At 34.6% G+C, this 20,904-nt stretch overlaps 1 protein-coding gene across 1 annotated transcript in view; it reads left to right on the top strand.

The window, feature by feature from the left end:
• Positions 1-20,904, top strand: part of TNKS2 (tankyrase 2) — a 61,679-nt gene that overhangs the window by 23,196 nt on the left and 17,579 nt on the right. Inside the window, exons 7-18 of the mRNA XM_027839819.1 lie at positions 1,791-1,857; positions 3,746-3,932; positions 5,384-5,505; positions 6,592-6,683; positions 6,765-6,843; positions 8,423-8,594; positions 10,929-11,008; positions 13,065-13,210; positions 13,533-13,698; positions 16,141-16,360; positions 18,244-18,353; positions 18,888-19,076. Coding sequence (XP_027695620.1) covers positions 1,791-1,857; positions 3,746-3,932; positions 5,384-5,505; positions 6,592-6,683; positions 6,765-6,843; positions 8,423-8,594; positions 10,929-11,008; positions 13,065-13,210; positions 13,533-13,698; positions 16,141-16,360; positions 18,244-18,353; positions 18,888-19,076 — 1,630 coding nt within the window. The remainder of the gene's footprint in view (positions 1-1,790; positions 1,858-3,745; positions 3,933-5,383; positions 5,506-6,591; positions 6,684-6,764; positions 6,844-8,422; positions 8,595-10,928; positions 11,009-13,064; positions 13,211-13,532; positions 13,699-16,140; positions 16,361-18,243; positions 18,354-18,887; positions 19,077-20,904) is intronic.

Here is a 20,904-nt window from a genome sequence, read left to right on the forward strand (position 1 = left end):
GGTTATTCCCTCCTTCTGAGCCTTACATTGCCTGTATGTACTTCTACACTGTAATGTTATATTTGTTTTTCTTTGAACAAGGATGTACATACTGATCTTCTGGTTCAGCTTTCTTCTTATAATATTTTGTGTCTTTATTCTTAATTACATTATAGGATTCCATCGTATTGAACATAAAGTTTAGCTATTCACCCATTGTTACACTAGGCTGTTTTTAGTTTTTCAGTTTGTGATTTTAATATTAAATTTCAACATTAATGAAATTGAAAGCTAGCTGCAGTTTATTTGTTTTTTGAGCTTGTTCCATGAATGAAACATTTCATAAATTTATTTTTTAGTGTTTATAACATAATTAAGATTTTTTTTAATATGAAAAGTTGTCTACTATATACAAGGCATTGTGTGTGGTAGATATACAGTGAGATAAAATAAGGTGTTTTCCCCTTAAGCAGCTTATAATCTAGTTCAGGAGTTAGGCTGTATAAGTTAAAAGGTACATAACCAGGATAAGATGGCATATGCTTAGAGCCAAGTGAGTAGTATAAGCAGATGTGCCATAGTTCAAATCAATCAGTAGTCACTAAAAACTAATAGTTGAATTTTGAGCTTGACTTTGAGGAGGAGTAGGTCTTAGAACAGCAACAAGGGGAAGGTGACAGTATTTCTTGAGAGAAAAATAGCATAAGCAAAGGTTAAGAGACAGAAATGTTAGGAGAACTGTGAGTTTCATATCTTGGTTAGAACAGAATTAGCACTGAAGTGGTACAAAATAAAATGTAAGAGATAGATTAGAGTCAGGTTATACAAAGCCTTGAGTGCCAGTACAAGGACCAAACTTTTGGGAATGCCAGCATTAGGAAATGAAAGAGGAAATAGAGCCAGCAGATACAGAGGGATAAGAAAATACCTTTGAGTTATTGAATGTTAGCCTTTTATGCTTGACTTCTAGATATCTCTTACTTTCTTATATATTCCACAGAAACCTGTTGTACTTTGTTCCTCAGCCAAGGAGGTGATAGCAATGGTAGAAGGAATACTAACAATTATTATTAGCATTTACATAATGCTTTAAGATTTGTAAAGTGCTTTTTACATATGTTAACCTTTTTTGGTAGAAATGGGCTTAGAATTTCGTAATCTATTTTTCTAGGCTCTTCTTGCAGCCTCCTGTGTATTTTCTGCAAGTCTTCTTATGTATTCCCATTGTTGATAGGAGATAAAAAGCAATCCTACCCTATCCTGAACTGTAGCAGTTAAGTCTCTCTTCACCTAACAGTATTTCACATAAATTTGATGGGTCTAGTGTTTGAAACCTTCCTCTTTAATGATAGGCGTGAAATTTTATTAATTCAGGTCAGGAAGCAGTAGGTGAGGGCCTACCACTATAGCCAAATAGACCCTGCCCAAGCAGAGAGGACCATTTGGAGCCATTCAAAATCATTAGCTATGGTTTAAGCTAATCAGAATAAGGAAATTTATATCAAGAAAGAAAATTGTTTTATTTTTTCAGGCCATCAAAGAAAAGCCTGAATGGGTTTTTAAATATTTTAATAAGTTTATTCTTTTAATTATGCTATTTAGCTAAGTTAAAGTAGATTTGACACTTATTTTATGTAAACCCTCTTTCAAAATGAATTGGTTTTGAGTGTTTCTAGTTATTAAAAAATAGTCTTGCTTCTGCAATTTTCCACAGATGGTACTTAGGATAAAATATAATATGAAAATATATGAGGTTAACATAAATGTGTGAAACAGGGCATATGTAACAACAGATATTTCTCAAATCTTAGAGATCTGGTGCCACTACACAATGCCTGTTCCTATGGTCATTATGAAGTAACAGAACTTCTGGTGAAGGTTAGTACCTTTGTATCTCTCTAAAACTTGTTTCTTGTATTTTGTGTGCGCAGGCCCGTGTCTTAGAAAAGTTGCCTAAATCACTGAGAGGTTAAATGATTCACAGACAGTATGTCACAGGCAGGACTTAAACCCAGGTCTTCCTATCTCTGAGACTATCCATTGTGTCCCACTGCTTGTCCTATAGTCACAATTTGTAAAACTTTGTATAATTACATTTAAGATAGTAACTTGATATGAGACAGAGAAGAGCTACCCAAATTCATTCCTATATGTGTATACACTATCTGACCATACTCTTAATTTTCAGGTTTATAATTTATTATACTCACATATGTATACATGTATATACATACACACATACATATTATATATAAACTTTATAATTTAATACAAAGACAAAATTGCCATCATGTGATCAGCAAATTAAATGGTTGCATAATTTGTGACAGTAGTTCAAGTTTCAGAACTTCTGAAACATAATATTTATTTGGGGGGAGGAGGGGCTAGTCAATGGGATTAAGTGACTTGCCCAGGGTCACACAACTAGTAAGTATCAAGTGTCTGAGGTCTTGAACTCAGGTCCTCCTGACTCTAGGGCTGGTGCTCTATCTACTGTGCCACCTAGCTTCCCCAAAACATAATATTTAAAAGACAATCCTTACTGAAGTCCCTAACCATTAAGAAAATCAGTGACTGTGTTTTTAATAATCACTGACAAATTTTGTTTGATATTTTCAAAAGTGTACTTTTGTTTTTATTTCCTTAATTATCCAGACTATTGTGAACTAAAAGTAGTCCACAACTTACAATTATCCTACATGTAGAACAGCTGTGGAAAAATGGCCAGAGCATTAGTTGAGAGTTAAGATCTAGATTCAAATCTTGGCTTTGCTACTGCCCGCCTTTGTGGTCTTGGGCAAGTTACATAACTTCTCAGGCTGTCAGTTTCATCTATAAAGTCAAGGAGTTGAATTATGTGATCACTAAGAATTTTTCCAATTCTAAATCCTTTGATTGTATTTGCCAGAGGGTGTAAAAACTGTGGAGGGCATCCGAGTAATTGTTCCCATCTTTTGAAGGTTAAAAGGCTCGCCTCATGGTTTCCATATATCTCTTCCCTGCCTGGATTCTTGCATACCCTTCCTCTCACTTAATTACTTTAGTCCCTTCCCTCACCTCCTCAGCCATATTTAAGATCCCCATTTATTTAAGTGATTTATTGAGACCTATCAAAAGGGGGGCATTCAGATGATGTCATGAGGAATGGTTGAAGGTATTGATATTATGGGGCATATAGCCTAGAGAATAGAAAACTTAGGGGAGACATGTTATCTGTCTTCAAAATAATTTCAAGGGCTCTCACACTGAAAAGGAAGTAGACTGGATCTTTTTGCTCGAAAGAACAAAAGAAACGATGAATGGAAATTTAAAAGGAGGCAGATTTCACTTAATATAAGTAACTTTCTTATAACTACAGCTAACAGAATAACCTCATGAAGATAGGTAAGCAGAATATCAAGTCAATAGAATTGCTTTATGTAGGAATGCTGTGGATGGCAGTACTCTGTTAGGTGGAAGGTTGGATTGGATGACCTCTTAAGGTTTTTTCCGACTTCTGAGATTTGCTGATTTTAAATACCACACACACATACATATACACACATGTAAGCTATTTTCTGAGTGAAGTAAGCATTTATAGGTTAATGGGAACCAATATAATGACATTTTTATGGAAAAGGTGTTTCCGGTTTCAAATAGTCAACTTGAAAGTTCTTTGAAATAGCCCATTTAAATTGTTAACAACCTGTATATAAAAATATTTTACAATACTAATAACCATAACTTCTGTTTAAAACTAAATGTTAAATATGTGCTTTACTTCTAGCATGGTGCTTGTGTGAATGCAATGGATTTGTGGCAGTTCACACCTCTACATGAAGCAGCATCTAAGAATAGAGTTGAAGTGTGTTCTCTCCTGTTAAGCTATGGTGCAGATCCAACTTTGCTAAATTGTCACAATAAAAGTGCCATTGATTTGGCTCCCACACCTCAACTAAAAGAAAGATTAGCTTGTGAGTATATATTGATGAATGTTAAACTAGAGTGCTTGTGGTTTTGCTAAAGTTGTTCACTCCTAAAATATGTTTAGTGTATATAGAACATTTTCTTTTACCATAGGCATGTAGAGTTTTTCCCTCTCAGAATAGCACCTGTTAAAACTTGGGAGCAAAAAAAAAAAAAACCAACTCGGGAACATCTCCTTTAAACAAAAAACTAAAATATTTTGAAGGTAATATGCTTCTCTTACTCAGTTTATGAAAATATTTAAATATATTAACTTTATTTTCAAATGAGCTTTATGAATCACGTATTTATGTTGATGAGATTTTTGTGATTAAAACAATTTCCTCAATTTGTTTTAAATAAGACTTCTGAGTTATTTTATTCTGAATATAAAATTGGAGCCAGAGGACTTAGGTTTGAATCCTGACTCCGCTTCTTAATACCTTTATGACCTTTGGCAAGTCATTTAAACTCTCTGGGCCTCAGTTTCCTTATCTGTAAAATGAGAGAATTGGACTAGATCTCTAAAGTCTCTTCCAACTCTAAATCTTCATCATTCTATGAACTACTTTTATAGTATTGTTTAACATTTCTGTGGTAGTAAAAATGGTTCTGAAGTCTCATTTTCCATTGCTCATCACTGAGGTATATGTTCACCTTTAAGTACATATAGGTGATAAATTAGATAGTATGTTTGGAATGTTCACATATCCCCTAAGGCTCTGGAAATAATAGAGGATAGTGATTTCACAAGTTAAAATTTACCAAGCTGAAATTTTACAATATGGAAGTAGAATTATGGTGAACCTTGAGAAAATGCTACTTTTTAATCAGCTGGTGGCTTCTGGGGGAAATTCAAATTGTCAAAGCCCTTCTTTGCTCCCATAGGAACTAGCAAAACTGACAGCTGCTGGTAAACCTTGCTCTCTTCACCCATACGTGAATACTAGAAAGTGAATACTTCACCTGTTAATAAAGAAGTCAAGTCCAACTTACACGCTGTCAATTTTGTTCATTCCTGAACAAGTTGACTGGTTTCTACAAAAGTTACCTACTGATTAAAAAGTACAAAGGTCTTTTCTCCTTTTTTCTATACTTGTTAGTGAAAAGGTCAGACATTATTGATATATTCTCTTTCTTTAATTAAAAATGTTTTAGAGAGTTTTGTCCAGATTATTCTCTGAACTGAGCATGTTTTGAAGCCTGCTGAAAGCAGAAAGCTTTACATAGAGCTAGATTGGAACTAAACTGGCCCATGAAAAAAGAGGGTATTCATGAGACAATTATTAGTCTTCTATTTTCTTGGATTTGGGATATTCTTGGAACCTTCTTCCAGGTGTTTGTTATGGCATAGAAAGTGATTTTGAAGAAAATAATACATATATACCTTGACTAAAAAAAAAAACCACAACACAATGTTTCCATAGTTTTGTTTCAAACTCACATGGTTTTCTTCTAGATGAATTCAAAGGACATTCATTGCTGCAGGCTGCAAGAGAAGCTGATGTTGCTCGAATCAAAAAACATCTCTCTCTAGAGATAGTGAATTTCAAGCATCCCCAAACTCATGAAACAGCATTGGTAATAATTCAGATATGTGTTTTTGGTTTGTTTGTTTTGTTTTGTTTTTTTAAAGAACAGTGATTTAAAAAACTAAATTAAGCATAATGCGGTATGGCTTTCGTTGGCTCCAAAGCCAGCCTTTTAAAGCTTTATACATTTAACGTTAGCTGTTTTTCATTAATGTTCAATGTATTGTCATTTTGTTAGAAATTTTCTCTCCAAAAGAAAAAGAAAAAAATTTCCTCTCTTGGCCATGTTTTACAAGAGTGTACCTTAAGTCATTTGTAAAGTTCTTTTTCATACTTCTTTGTTATTAATTGGAGTTACACATTAACTTGCGTTAAAATTCCATGAAATCATTTGTTTCTAAGATTTAGACCAAGGTGAGTACCATCTATTTCAGGGTACAAGTCATGATGCCCAGTATATAAATTGACTTAAAATTTCCCCTTATAAAAACTTGAGGTTTTATAGCTACAAAAACCTTTAACTGACAGAAAGCCTATATTCCCATCACCCCTTTCTTTCTTTTGGCTTCCAACCCCAAAGGACAGGCTATTTCTAGCACCATCTAGGATGTGACTAGCCAGACACCTGTTCTGAGATTCCCAGTCTGCAGCCACTGTTAGAATGAGCCAGGAATATAAGTTCTACAAAGCTTACCTCCTATAAAAGCAATTATGATGAGAGGCATCCCAAACTTGGGAGAAAGTTTTTTGTTTCTTTTGCCTTTTTATATCCAATATAGTGTAACAATCTGAAAAGGGGTGTTTGACATACTCCTCATTTTAGCCATATCCATATGTGTTAGCAATTTCTATCATAATTCTCCCCAGATAGGAAGGAAATAGGAAAAGCAGGCCAGAATATCAAGTAGCTAAAGTTAACCTAGAATAATTTTTTAATGTGTTTTTTTTAAAGAACTGTTATCTTTATTCATTCTATCAAATAGAGGTTGAAGAGTGAAATTTCGAGGCAGTATTAAGTCAGATAGTGAACACAGTAGAGCAAAGAACTCTTTTAACATTGATTAAAAATACATATTTTTAAGTAATAATGTAGTTAATTATGATCTTTGATTATGTCGCAATTTAAATTTCTTAGCACTGTGCTGCTGCATCTCCATATCCCAAGAGAAAACAAGTCTGTGAACTGTTACTAAGAAAAGGAGCAAACATCAATGAAAAAACAAAAGAGTAAGTCTGTTTTCTGAAATAAGTTAAATGAGGTTTTCTGGCAAGTGCTGCATTCACTGATTTTTTATTTTTTCTCTAAAGATTCTTGACTCCTCTGCATGTGGCATCTGAAAAAGCTCATAATGATGTTGTCGAAGTAGTGGTGAAGCATGAAGCAAAGGTATCTCTTTCAATCAAATTGATTTCAAAAAGCATTTATTGAGGGACCTTCTACATGCTGGGTGCTGTGCTCCGTGCTGAAAATGCAAGGAAACCATAGTCCCTACTTCCAAGGAACTTACATTTGCATTGGAGGAATACAACATATACACAGATAAATTAGCACAAAGTCATTTCAGGGGTGGAAGGAGAGTTCAGACAACAGGGAGCCTCAAACAAGACCTTATGAGCAGGGGGCACTTGAGCTGAGCCTTAGAAGAAGCCATTAAAAGGTTAGAGGTGGGACTTTGAGCTGGCTTCGCCTGGTGCCATTTCCAGTATTTTTTTTCACTATCCCACAGTGCTTAAGAAGATTGTTATAGTAGTCTAAGAGGGGAGGTGTGGAGGCCTAAATTATATGAAAAAGTAGGAACATGGTTGCAGTGGGAGTATTATTAGTAACTTTAAATTAACTAGCCATTTGGAGGAAACTTTGTTTTTATAGACATGTGGTGTATAGATGATTATATTCTTGTCCTTTTAAGACCTAAAATAATCATTTATGTCCCAATATCTGTTTAAAATAATAATTGGTAAAAAATAAATTACATTGTACTGTTTACAGATATTACGTCACATTAGAATACCACTATCTAGAACTTCCCTCTGTTCCCAAACAGGGATGTATTAAAATCTTCCCTCAAAATCTGCCTGCTGTAGTATTAAAATATTCCCAAAGAAATGCTTTATTCTTCTCTGCCATGCTTTCCAAAGTTCCACAAATTATTTTGTAAAAGTACTTACTAATTCTAATCTAAATTTCTTCTGCTGTAATTGATTAAATGAAGTTATATTTATTTCATCTTGTCCCATTTTTTTTTTTTGTAGTCACTTTTAAAGTACTTGGCTTACTAAAGTATCAACATTGATGCTTAAAATTGGTGGAAGACACAGACTGAAAGGGTAGTCAATTCAAGTTTTCATTTGGGAATGATTTAGTGGAAATTTGGTATTTGAATATTATTTAAAGAGCTGTAATAATTGCCCTGGGTTGAGCTTACAGTTCCCAGAAACTTTGGTTTATCCATTTCCTTTTCAGTTTCCAGTGGAAATAAAAGCAACCTGTGTTGTAGTCTGATTTGAAGATCATTGAGACATGCTTGTTGTGACCAACAAGTTGACCACCCTATTACATAAAGTAGTTGACTGACTTCTCAAAATGTCCCAGTGACCTCAGCTCATTCATGAGCTTTAATTATTTATTTCTTTTACATAGTCATCTCCTCCCAAAAATACAAATCATATAGTTAGTAATGTTACTTTACATAATTAGACAGTACCATTGGGAGCTTAAAATATTTTTGTTAAAGAAAAAATCTTAATGCTAACTAGAGTACTATTTTGATATTTATAGTTAACATTTGTACATTGAAGAAATCTTACGGTAGATTAATTTTAAAATTGCTGTGACTAAAGGTTATGTAAGACTGCTGTCTAAAGAAGCAGTTTGGAATTAATTATTAATAAATAAATTAGCTTATGTTTCTTGGTTTTTAATATCACTCTGCAGTCTCAGTGGAATTTCTTCTGCTTTTTTTAAGGTTAATGCTTTAGATAACCTTGGTCAGACTTCACTCCATAGAGCTGCACACTGTGGTCATTTGCAGACATGCCGACTTCTCTTGAGCTATGGATGTGATCCTTCGATTGTATCTCTTCAAGGCTTCACAGCTTTACAAATGGGAAATGAAAATGTACAGCAACTTCTTCAGGGTATGAAATATTTTTATCATATGACCTTTAGAAAGCATATCAAGTCTTTTAAGTGAGTCTATGTGTCTTTTAGCTGTTAAACATAGAAGTATACAAAAAAGACAATTCCTGAATTTGTTTTCCATTTCTTTTCTAACCAGATCAATATATTTCTTCTTAGGTTCTATTTTTAATTCACATCTTAAAGCTTATTAGGATCTCTTAGTAGAGTAGCAGTTTTGATAAATATTATGGTAATCTAAACAATGGCAGGTCTTTCTTTACTCTATTTTATATCTGTTGTATATACTTGTATATGCAGTATAACACCTAGCACAATGCCTTGCCATTTAGTAAACATTCAGTAAATATTTGACTACCAAATAGATTCATATTAACTATTACTTAAATAGTTAGATCAAGTATTTATTCACCTAGAACATCAGACAGAAAAGTAGTCAGGTAGGGCAAGATTTCATCCCACTGCCTTGAATTTTTAAAGGTTTCCTAAGGGGATTTAAGATAAGAAGCAGAACATAGGAAAAAATGCTCTAAATCACTAGAGAAATGCAAATCAAAACAACTCTGAGGTACCACATCACACCTGTCAGATTGGCCAACATGACAAAATAGGAAAATAATAAATGTTGGAGAAGATGTGGGAAAATTGGAACACTAATGCATTGTTGGTGGAGTTGTGAAATGATCCAGCCATTTTGGAGAGCAATTTGGAACTGTACTGAAAGAGCTATAAAAATGTGCATACCCTTTGACCCAGCAGTAGCACTTCTAAGGGCTACATCCCAAAGAGATCATACAAAATAGAAAAGGACCCACATGTACAAAAATATTCATAGCAGCTCTTTTTGTGGTGGCAAAGAATTGGAAATTGAGGGGATGCCCATCAGTTGGGGAATGGCTGAGCAAGTTGTGGTATATGAATGTAATGGAATACTATTGTGCTATAAGAAATGATGAACAGGCTGACTTCAGAAAAACCTGGAAAGACTTGTATGGTCTGATGCTGAGTGAAGTGAGCAGAACCAAGAGAACACTACACAATACCAGCCACGTTGTGTGATGACTAATAGTGATAAACTTAACTCTTCCCAGCAATACAAGGATCTAAGACATCTCCAGAGGCCTCGTAATGGCAAATGCTATCCACATCCAAAGAAAGAACTATGGAAGTTGAATTGCTATTTTTTTTCTTTTCTGTTGAGTTTTGTTTCCTCTTTCTGGTGGTTCCTCCTATTGGTTTTAATTTTTACTTACAACATCACTAATGTGAAAATGTTTAATAGGAATGTAAATGTATAGCCTATATCAGAGTGTGCGCCCGTCTTGGGGAGGGTAGTGGGGAGGAAGGGGGAGAAAAATTTTAAACTCAAAAGTATATGGAAATGATTATTGATAAATCAAAATAAATAAATGATAAATCAAAATAAATAAATAAATGATAAGAAGCAGGAAAATACTACCCTCCACATTTTTAGGATCTGCTTACAAGGAACAAATGTAGTGGCTTTGGTTTAGTTCACATGGTATGTAGTTTACAGAGAGAGTTTCTTATCCTTTTAGAAATGCATTGTACTATTCCCGGCTCTTTGTTACTGCTAGGGAGCCCTGCCAGTATTTCGGCTGTATCCCCATTGTTCATTTGAAATAGCTTGTTAAAAGAAGGTGAACACGTTCTTCTCAGTCACACCCTGCTATTGATATACTCCGGTGATATACTGCACCCTATGGTGCAGTTAACCTAAATGCCAGACCCTTACATCTTCAGTACGAAAAGAACCAGTGGTCTGTCCTTCACCTAATTCCCCTTGCATAATATCTAAATAAATGTGGGGAGGTTGCATAATATATAATTGTGGATTGACTGATTTTTAAACTGTGAGATGGCTTAGAATGACCCATTTAACTTAACCATGTATTATATATGAAACTTACTCAACTGCCAAAGTTTTGTGGGGTAGGGACAACACAGTATTGTTTGTAGGGAAGGAACGAAAGAAGTCATACTTGACAATACTAGTCTCACTTTTTAATGAGATTTCAAATTATTTGTAATGATAATATAATATAGGCCTCCATTTACCATATAATCTGTGGTTATTTGATGTTTGAATTACATATGATCACTTATTCTCACATAACCATATTATATCTAGGCACATAGGGGATTTAAAATAATACTGTTGACATTTTCATCTGGCGAAGTCCCCTCTAACCTTACATGCTGGAAGAAAGACTAGGAAAAAGGCAAAAAAGAAAAAAGGACCCAAACAAAGAGACTGATCAATACTTCTTATGTTCCACATAGGAATTAAGTATTTTTTTCTTCTTTTTTAGAGGGGCTGCCATTGAGTAATTCAGATGCAGATAGACAGTTGCTGGAAGCTGCAAAGGCTGGAGATGTAGAAACTGTAAAAGTAAGATATAAACTTGTTTTTCTTCATATGTTTATTAAATTTATGGTTCAGAATATATGATTTTCCCTCCAAAGAATATGATTTGTTTTATTACTTCAAAAAAGAAGAAACATTCTTAAATAGATCTTTAAGTCCCCTTCTGTTCTTTGCTAGTATATGTCTACGTGTCCCATCTCTTCCACAAGTAAGGGTTTTTGAGTAATATAAGAAAAAGATTTACCCTTAATCTGACATTTATATCAGTATACATAAGCAGACCTTTAAAGTTTTAATAAATATTTTCCCCCGAACAAGGTCCAACTAGATCCCATATTTTCTACTCCTTTCCTACTTTGACTACTACTATTAATTAAATGTATAGCAAACTCTGGAGGTTTTTAACCAAATGTTTTGTCTAAAGTGGTATTTGGGTATTCATTGGTGTGGTTTGAGTATGTTGAGTCAGTCCTCAGGAGAATATTTACAGAATCTATTGGAAAGGATCCTAGATTCTCTAATCCATCCTGAACCTAAGTAAGTATCCTGTCTACAATATCCTTAACTGTGGTTATTTCCACTTAGAAATACATTCATTAGGGGCAGCTAGATGGTGCAGTGGTTAGGGCAATGGCCCTGGAGTCAGGAGGACCTGAGTTCAAATCTGGTCTCAGACACATGATACTAACTGTTTGACCGTGGTCAGGTCACTTAACTCCAATTGCCTCACCAAAAAAAGAAAAAGAAAGAAATACTTTCATTAATGGGAAACCCACTTCCTCCTGAGGCATCCACTTTGGGACAGCTTTTTTTATTGAGGAGTTTTTTCTCCATACACTGAGCCTCAGTCTTTCTCTCTTACAACTTCCATGAGAACATAAAGTCAGCTACCCTAGCCCACCATAGTTTTCACTTCAGACTAAATTTCCCCCAGTTCTTTCAGTTGATGTTCATGGGAGAAGGTCCCCAGCTTCCCTGAACAAGTTCCAGTTTGTCAGCCTTCCAGGAGAGGTCTCATTGAACTGTGTACTCCCTCCAAGTGTTCAAGTTCTAGCCCTTGTACATGCTGTCCACCTACAGGATTCTATTCCATGTTCTTCTTTCAGTTTCCCCATAGAACAGCTATCCAGTGTTCTGGAGGACCTCCTTTAGGTCGTAAGACAGTTATCCATTAGACTTCGCTACACAACCAGCCCACTTTCTTTTCTGATGATGCATTTCCTGCATGTTATCTTTTATACCAGTTCTGATTGGTCTGGAGGATTTGTGTAGCACTTTTCCAGGTTACCAAATGCAGTCAAGCCAGTCCTTTTTAATTCTAGGCCTGTTCTGTTGTCCATATGCAGCAATCAATCAATAAACATTTATTGTATCTGCTATGTATTAGACACTGGGGATATAACTATAAATAATCCCTACTCACAAGGAGTATACTTTTCGAATGGGGGAACAATGAGGAGCCATAGGAATAATAACAAATATATTTATAGTATGTATGTATAGGGGTTAGTTAGGGTTAAATATTGAACCTGTGATTTAATTGGTATAGGGAGCTCCTAGTGGAAAAAAAAAAAAACTTCCTCTCCTGGTGCAAGTGAGCATCTTCTCTGCAGCTTAATCTTGGAGAGTGGCCTGAGGGCACAGTGATGTTAGGTAACTTGCCCAGGGTCATACAGTCTCTTTGTTTCTGGGGCAGAACTTGAACTGAGGTCTTCTGACTCCTAGATCAGTTCTCTTCCCACTATACTGGCATGCCATATGCTTATAATATCTTTTTAAAAAAATAAATTGTAAATTATTTTTGAAATATCATAGGAAATGTCATATGTCTTCATTAGATTATTTACATAAAATACTCATAATTCTGTAATGTATCAGCTTTAATAAATTCTAGTATTTGAAGGTAAGGGTTTTGATAAAAGCTTTTTAGTACTGAAGGGGAAATAATGATAAAAGTAAGAACAAAGCAGAGTCATCATAAACTTAGTTGAATATTTCACAGATCAATGAAGCAGCAAGGAAAATCACTGCTTATTTTCCTCAGAAAATGTGCTAACTAACATTCTTGGTAATCTTACAGAAACTATGCACTGCCCAGAGCGTCAACTGCCGAGACATTGAAGGGCGGCAGTCTACGCCACTTCATTTTGCAGCGGGATACAACAGAGTATCTGTGGTCGAATACCTGCTGCAGCATGGAGCTGATGTGCATGCTAAAGATAAAGGGTAAATAAAGAGCATTTAGTATGACCTGATTTTCTTTTTTATCCCTTCAATGTAGTAGAAATTTTTTCATGAGAATTTGGAATAGTAAAGGAAAGTAAGATAGGTAACATTGCTTTATTTCGGTTTTATGTTAGAAATATTTTTCCTCTATGAGGATAGACATCTAATACTTTGTTTTAATACTAATCACAGAATTAAGGTTGCTGTGAAATTTAGTGCTGTCTGTACCTAACTTTATGTCAGTAACTTTCTAAACAAATTACTTGGGGAAAAAACCTTGAAAACAAACCATCTGTTACCCTGACTGTTTAATTTTTTCCAGTGGCCTCGTGCCTTTGCACAATGCATGTTCTTATGGACATTATGAAGTTGCAGAATTGCTTGTTAAACATGGAGCAGTGGTTAATGTAGCTGATTTGTGGAAATTCACACCTTTACATGAAGCTGCAGCAAAAGGCAAATATGAGATTTGTAAACTTCTTCTACAGGTATAGTCAAGCATTTAAATTGTATATAATGCATGTAATTTATGAACCATGTTTAATGATATGATATGACTTTGGATAAGGCACTTCACTATTCTGGTCCCCTTTTTTCTCATTTGTCAAACAAGGACATTAGGCTAAATAATCCCAGAGTTCCTGTGTCAAAGTGGATAGAGAGCTGGACCTGGAATTGAGGAGACCTGAGTTCAAATTTAACCTTATACACTTAGTAGCTGTGTGACTGTAGGCAAGTCACTTAACCATTGATTGATTGCCTTAGTTTCCTCAGTGTAAAATGGGGATAATAATAGCACCTACCTCTCAGGGTGGTTGTGAGGATTACATGAGATAATATTTGTAAAAGTGTTTAGCACAGTGCTTGCCACATAGTAGGTACTATATAAATGCTTTTTCTTTTCCTCCTTCTCTTCCCTTTCATGATCTTACAAGCCTATGATATTTCCAATAGCAATAATAAACTTAAACTGCCTAAGAAAAAGAGCCATTTCATTATCTAATTCTGTCTAGGGAGACTTACTATTTCAAATTTCCCATACCGAGTTTAAATCCACAGACTATTCCTTGTTGACTATGTGATGTTGGACATTTTAACATCTCAAACTCAATTTCTTTTTCTGTAAAATGGGAATGATATTTTAACTAACTTTCTCACAGAGTTCTTATGGGAGAAAAGCTTTACAAGCATTGAAATAATATAGAATTATGGGTTATTACAAGTTTTAAAGTTTATTTTAAACTTAAATACAAAATAAGAAAAGAAAAAAAACATTACCATGTACACAGCAGAACATAAGAGAGGGTTCAATATAAAACAATAAATTTCCATTTCAAGAAAACCTATATAATAAATTCTTCACATTGTTTTCAAAACTTTCTTTTCTTCCTTGTAGGTTTTCTTTTGTTCTCTGCTGCCTACTTTTTACTTTTTTTTCCCCTCTCCACCTCCCAAAGAAGGCTACAATTAAGTGCAGATCTCTCTCTCTCCATACATACATACATACATACATACATACATACATATATATATACACACACACATACACTCCATATACAAACATGTATATAAATATATATAAACATACACATACATACATCTATACACTCATATATATATAAGACCATGCTATGCTTATTTCTATTTGTCATCTGTTTCTTTGAAGGTGGGTAGCATCTTCTTCATAAGTCCAAGAATTTCCATGTTTTTCTAAACCAACCAGCTTATCATTTCCTACACCACAGCAATATTCCAACCCAATCACATTCTGTCTGAGAGATTGTCTATGAAAGTTTTTTTCCCCCAATTTTCTGCATTCCTTCTATTCTTGGCTGCTTAGGTTTTATTTATACAAGAAAATTTTAATTTAAAATAATCAAAATAATCTATTTTACACTTCAACAGTGCCCTTACCTTATAATGTAGTTTAAGGTCTGATACTACTGAATCTTTTTGTGATAGTTTTTTAATCAAATGATGTTCATAGTCAAAAGTGTTGGGAATCATTGGACTAAATGATCTCTAATACTTCTTCCATCTCTAAGTCCTATAATTCTATAAGACATTTTTACTTCCTCTGAATCATTAATTGTGGAATCACACAGAATAGTTCATCCTTTGAAGTACTCATAGGATTCAGAGCCAGAAGGGAACATGAGAGGTCCTTTTCTCCAATCTTCTCATGTTATAAATGAAGAAACTGAAGACCAGGGTTTAAGGGGCTTGCTTGAGGTCACCATGGTAGTAAGGAGAACAGTTAGAATCTGAAGTTCAGTTATTTTGACTCCAAATCCAGTGTGTTTTCTACTGCACCTTCTGGGATGAGTTCTCTGGTTATCATTTTTAAGAAGCTAATACAGTCAGTCATCCTAAATCAGCCTATCCACATTTCTTCTTCAACCTCAGAATAGCTAAAGAATCAATTTATAATTTAGCTTTATTCACGCATGGAGTTAGTGGCTCACTGTAGCTATTTAAATTTTTTTCCTAAGACTTGTAGCCTTAGAATTGTCTAGAAGTACTATTAACATATTTATATACTTAGTTACTTCACAAATCTGCAATTTTCTTTGTGTGGAATAACCCGTGATAATTCTCAGCCAGTCTGTAACTGGCATTAAGCTTGCATCCAAAATATAACATCAAATTCTTATGTGATTCTTAATGAACAACAAATGGTAGTTTGCAGCATGTGTTCACAGATATCAATCATTGTCTTCAAAAATAATCTGCAGATTTGATTTGGTTTCTTGTTTTTTCATAGTAAAAATAAAACAGTAAAATATAAATAAACAGTAAAAATAAAATCAGCCTTTAAAGTAAACATTCAGAGGACAAGCAAGATACTTTTCTTTGGTGTAATTACATTGATTTTTCTACTGACAAAATCACGATTTTGAATTTGAAAATTCTGATTTTCATGTGCTTAGCATGGAGCAGACCCTACAAAGAAAAACCGAGATGGAAATACTCCTTTGGACCTTGTTAAGGATGGAGATACAGATATCCAGGATCTGCTTAGGGGAGATGCAGCTTTGTTAGATGCAGCCAAGAAGGGCTGCTTAGCTCGAGTAAAGAAGTTATCCTCACCTGATAATGTAAATTGCCGGGATACTCAGGGCCGACATTCAACCCCATTACATTTAGCAGGTAAGTGAATAAGATTTCCCAGAGTCATTATGGTGACAGGTAAGGATCTTTTGGGATAAATTATTGCCTCTTCGTGACCTTAAAATATTAAGAAGTTTTTCTAAGGCTTTTAGCCTTAGAGTTGTCTGGATGTGCTATTTACATATTTATATACTTAGTTACTTCATAGGTCTGTAATTTCTGTAGCATGGAGTAGTCCTTGCTTATTCAAGTCTTAACCGGTCTATAACTTACTAGATGATCTTCAGCAATCAGCAAGAGTTTATTAAGTGCCTACTCTATGTCAGGAACACGGGTTACAAAGACAAAAATTAAACCATCCCTTCCCTCAGGGAGCTCACATTGTATCAAGGAATACGATAGTGTACAAATAAATGTATATCCTAAAAAAAAGGCAATTTGGTAGGGAGAAATATGACACCCTGAGGGAATCAGAAAAACCCTCATATAGGTGGCCCTTAAGATGAGCTTTAAAGAAAACCAGGGATTCTGAGAAGCAAAGGTGAGGGAAGATTCCATTTCAGATAGGGAGACAGCCTATGCAAAAATAGTTGGGAGGGGTGGAATGTTGTGCATGAATAATAGTAAGAAAGCCTTTAAGCTCTTGTTATAGCTGAAAAATTTATCATTCTTCAGTCAACCTGTTGACAAGCCTCTCCATACTTAGACTTGAATAGAAGACAATCCACCACTGGGCCTATCCTAAAAGTCTTTTTAGTCTGATAGGACCTGCCAAAGCTTGTGTTCCACTGGTGTAGCCTTCAGGAACTCAGGGATATGGAAGGATAGTTGTATAAATCAACCCGATGTTAATATTGTACATCTTCGAGTGAACGTTTAATAGATTAGATTGTTTCCACACTGAAATAGTAACTTCCATTTTCCATGGTGTTTGAATCTTCCAAGTCACCATGTTGCTTGAGTCGCCTATCTTTCTTTCATAAATCAATCAACCAAGTATTTATTAAATATCTAGAGTGTGCTAAGCACTGGAGTTACAGAGATGTAAATGAAATGATTCCTGCCTTCAAGGAGCTTACATTTGGTTGGGAGAGACACTTTGTATAAATATATACAAATTACAAGGCAATTTGGGGAGGAAAGGTACTAGGAGTTGGGCAATAACAGATAAAGCTTCATGTATAAAGTGGATAGGTTTTCACCAATGGGGAAAAAAGAAGGGAAGAAAATAGATTCCTATTGAAATAGGCCTCCTAGAAAGTAGAAGCTAACAGTTCTTGTGAACATTGATAATTTAGGTTTTCTTCCCTATGATCCTGTCAAGAGCAGGGGAGGACGTAAGTCTCACAGGAGATACATTAATCCACTTAAAGCTTTTCTATTCCAAATCTGTTTTTTTAACCGCATATCCTTACTGGTACATGTATACAGTATTATATTTTCACTATAGCTTTGCCAACAGAGTAGTGCAATAGATTTGGGGTCATAGGACCTGTATGACCATGGACAAATTACTAAACATCTCTGGATCTATGTTCTCATCTGTAAAAATGAGAGTGTTGGAGTAGATGACTTCTGAGGTCCTTTCCATCTCTAAATATGTGGTTTAAACTATGTTAAAGAAGTCTAGAAGGTTGCCTGTAAGATAAAGCTAATGAAGTGTTATAAGGAAGTTTGGGGTTTTGTGTTTTGTTTTGTTTTGTCTTGTTTTCAATGCTCTCATATTTTTGCAATGAAATATGTTTTCTGTCTTCTCAAATATTTTTGGCTGTTAGCAATTTCTGGCACGCTACAGAATGGTATTTTCAGTATGAAATCTTTTTACACATACTTTTTCATTTATATATCTGCTTTGTAAATTGAAGTGTAACTACATTTGATTTTTTTTATGTAACTTTTTCCCCCTTATTTTTCTATATCAGCTGGTTACAACAATTTAGAAGTTGCAGAATACCTGTTGCAACATGGAGCTGATGTGAATGCCCAGGACAAAGGTGGTCTAATTCCATTACATAATGCAGCATCATATGGGGTAAGCTGTCCTTTGACACCTAAAAAAATCTTTGGGAACTTTAAAGTAAGCATGGTAGTATAGTAGCCTGCTGGTAAACTTTTTTTTTTCCCAGGTCTACCTTGGCATTATCTTATCCTACCTTGCTACAATAGCTCAGAGAATCTATAGAGATCATTGGAGACATGGCTATAACAGAGTACTAATGTATACAACTCTTGAGTTCTTAAATTCAAATTATATTGAACTCCTTCAGTAGAATAGTATGAATAATTAGTCTCAACTGATATCTCTCATATTCAACAGCTGTCCTTGCACAAAATTAGAAAATGATTAAAGCAATGTAATTCTTTTAGCTGGTTACCCTCAGGTTACCAAAATTTATTGTGATGTTAACTAAATACTTAGAGTGTTAAAAAAGAGTACGTTCCTTTTTAAAATTTCCAGAGTACATTTAAGAAATAAAGATGGCATATAATTGTATTTTCTTCCTTAAGAAACTACTGTGAAAGGAGAAACTGATATCTCAAATGCCATATACATTTCCATTAACAGCATGTTGACGTAGCAGCATTACTTATCAAGTATAATGCTTGTGTAAATGCTACGGATAAATGGGCTTTCACCCCTCTGCACGAAGCAGCCCAGAAGGGAAGAACCCAACTTTGTGCCTTGTTGTTGGCGCATGGAGCTGACCCTACACTGAAAAACCAGGAAGGACAAACCCCATTGGACCTGGTTACTGTAAGTCATGGATTCTTTTTATTCCTGACATCAGCTGGATTTCTAAGATAATTTATGTTTACAGAATGCTTTGAGGATTAGAAAGCATTTTCTCTGCAGCAAACCTGAAGGAGGTCATATAATTATAGTATCTCTTTTGAAACTGAGACTCAGAGAAATTAAATTACTTTCACACAGCTAGTGACTGTTGTAATAAGGGCTTTAAGAGAGATCGTTTTACCCCTAGTTCAGGATTCTGCCCTAAAGTGACATGGGCTAAATCTGAGTATCAACTCAGTCTTAAGTTTTTATTTTCTGGATATTAAAAATTAATTGATAAAAACTAGTTATGTATGACTGAAGCATACTATTTTCCACTTTTTTTTGTTTTTAATTCGCATCTTCTTGCACAAAATGACAAATGTGGAAATGTTTTTCATGATTGCACATGTATTACCTGTATCAAATTACTGACTTGGAGGGGAAAGGGGAGGATAGAATTTGGAAATCAAAACTTTAAAAAAAATGTTAAAAACTGTAATTAGGGTGTAATAGTGTAATTAGGGGAAAAAATAAAATTTTTTTTAAATGGTTAAAAAAACTAGTAGGTATATTCAATCAGATAAGTTTTTGTTGAATAGTTACTCTGTGTCTGGCATTATGCCACACTCTTTCTTAAAATATAGAAAAAGTAGGTCTCTGCTCTCAAAGAGCTCACAGTTTACTGTGTATTTGTGAAGACAAGACAAAACACATGTAAAATGAGTCCCACTCCTTTCTCTTCCTTCTTGGCCATACTTCTTCATGTAAATTTCCCTTCTGTCTTTACTTCCTTTTCCCATCCCTTACCTACCACCACAGTTGTAAGGAATTTCCTGCTCCGTTTTTCAGTAGTGGAGCTTCTTTCATCTATCCCAAGAAGAGCTCCCAAAGCTCATGTTGTTTGCCTTTCTTCCCAATTCCCAATTACCCTGGTGAAGTCCCTTCCCCATTTAGGGCAGGGATTAGAAAATCTTGATGGTATTTGGGGTACATTTTCCCCTGGAAATAATGACAACTATAGTAGTTTTAATACTATATATAGCCAAATTAGGGATTAAATCCGTTTCTGTGGGCAACTGAAGATCTTTGAATGCTTCTGTAGGAAAACAAGTTCTAAATTCCAAACAACCTTCTTAAACGCAAATTGCTATCTGTATTAACTAAATGATAAATTGGGTGGCATGGACTACTTGAGCCATAGGAACTCAGAGGAGAAAAAGGAGTAGCCATTGTAACATAATCACTAACAAATAGACTGTAAATCTCTTATCTGATAAGAGGTAATGATCAGCAACTTAATGTTTTCATTGAATTTTGAAAATGAAATAAATATCAATTTTTTAAAATTGAAATTATTATGCTTCCAGATATGAGGACATTTGACCAGCCAAATAGACTTTCTCTAGAAAAGAATGTTCTTTACCTAAAAAATTGCGTTGCTTCTGGAGACAAACATGATAACATTGCATTGAACATTTTCTGAACATGTTACATTGTCATTCATTTTGGTTAAACTAAGTATAGGTTGAAGAGGTTGCATTGATGCAGTACAATACAATCAAATCAACCTTTTCATGATCTTTTTTTGTGTTATTCTCCATACACTTTAGTAGTAGTAAAAGTGAAGATTTTAATTCATGATGAGCGATGTTTGACAAATTTATCTTGATTTTTCCAGAGCATGTTTGTTTTCCAAGAATGTTGACTTGTTTGCCTTCTTTTTTTAAAATGGTATGAACTAGCCTTTTTTAAAAGTCTTTGTCCATTTCTAGTGTATTTTAGTGACTTCATATTTTAAAAGTAAGGG

The sequence above is a fragment of the Vombatus ursinus genome, unplaced genomic scaffold, assembly GCF_900497805.2.
Source record: "Vombatus ursinus unplaced genomic scaffold, bare-nosed wombat genome assembly UNPS02014833.1, whole genome shotgun sequence".
In the NCBI taxonomy this organism is placed as follows: Eukaryota; Metazoa; Chordata; class Mammalia; order Diprotodontia; family Vombatidae; genus Vombatus; species Vombatus ursinus.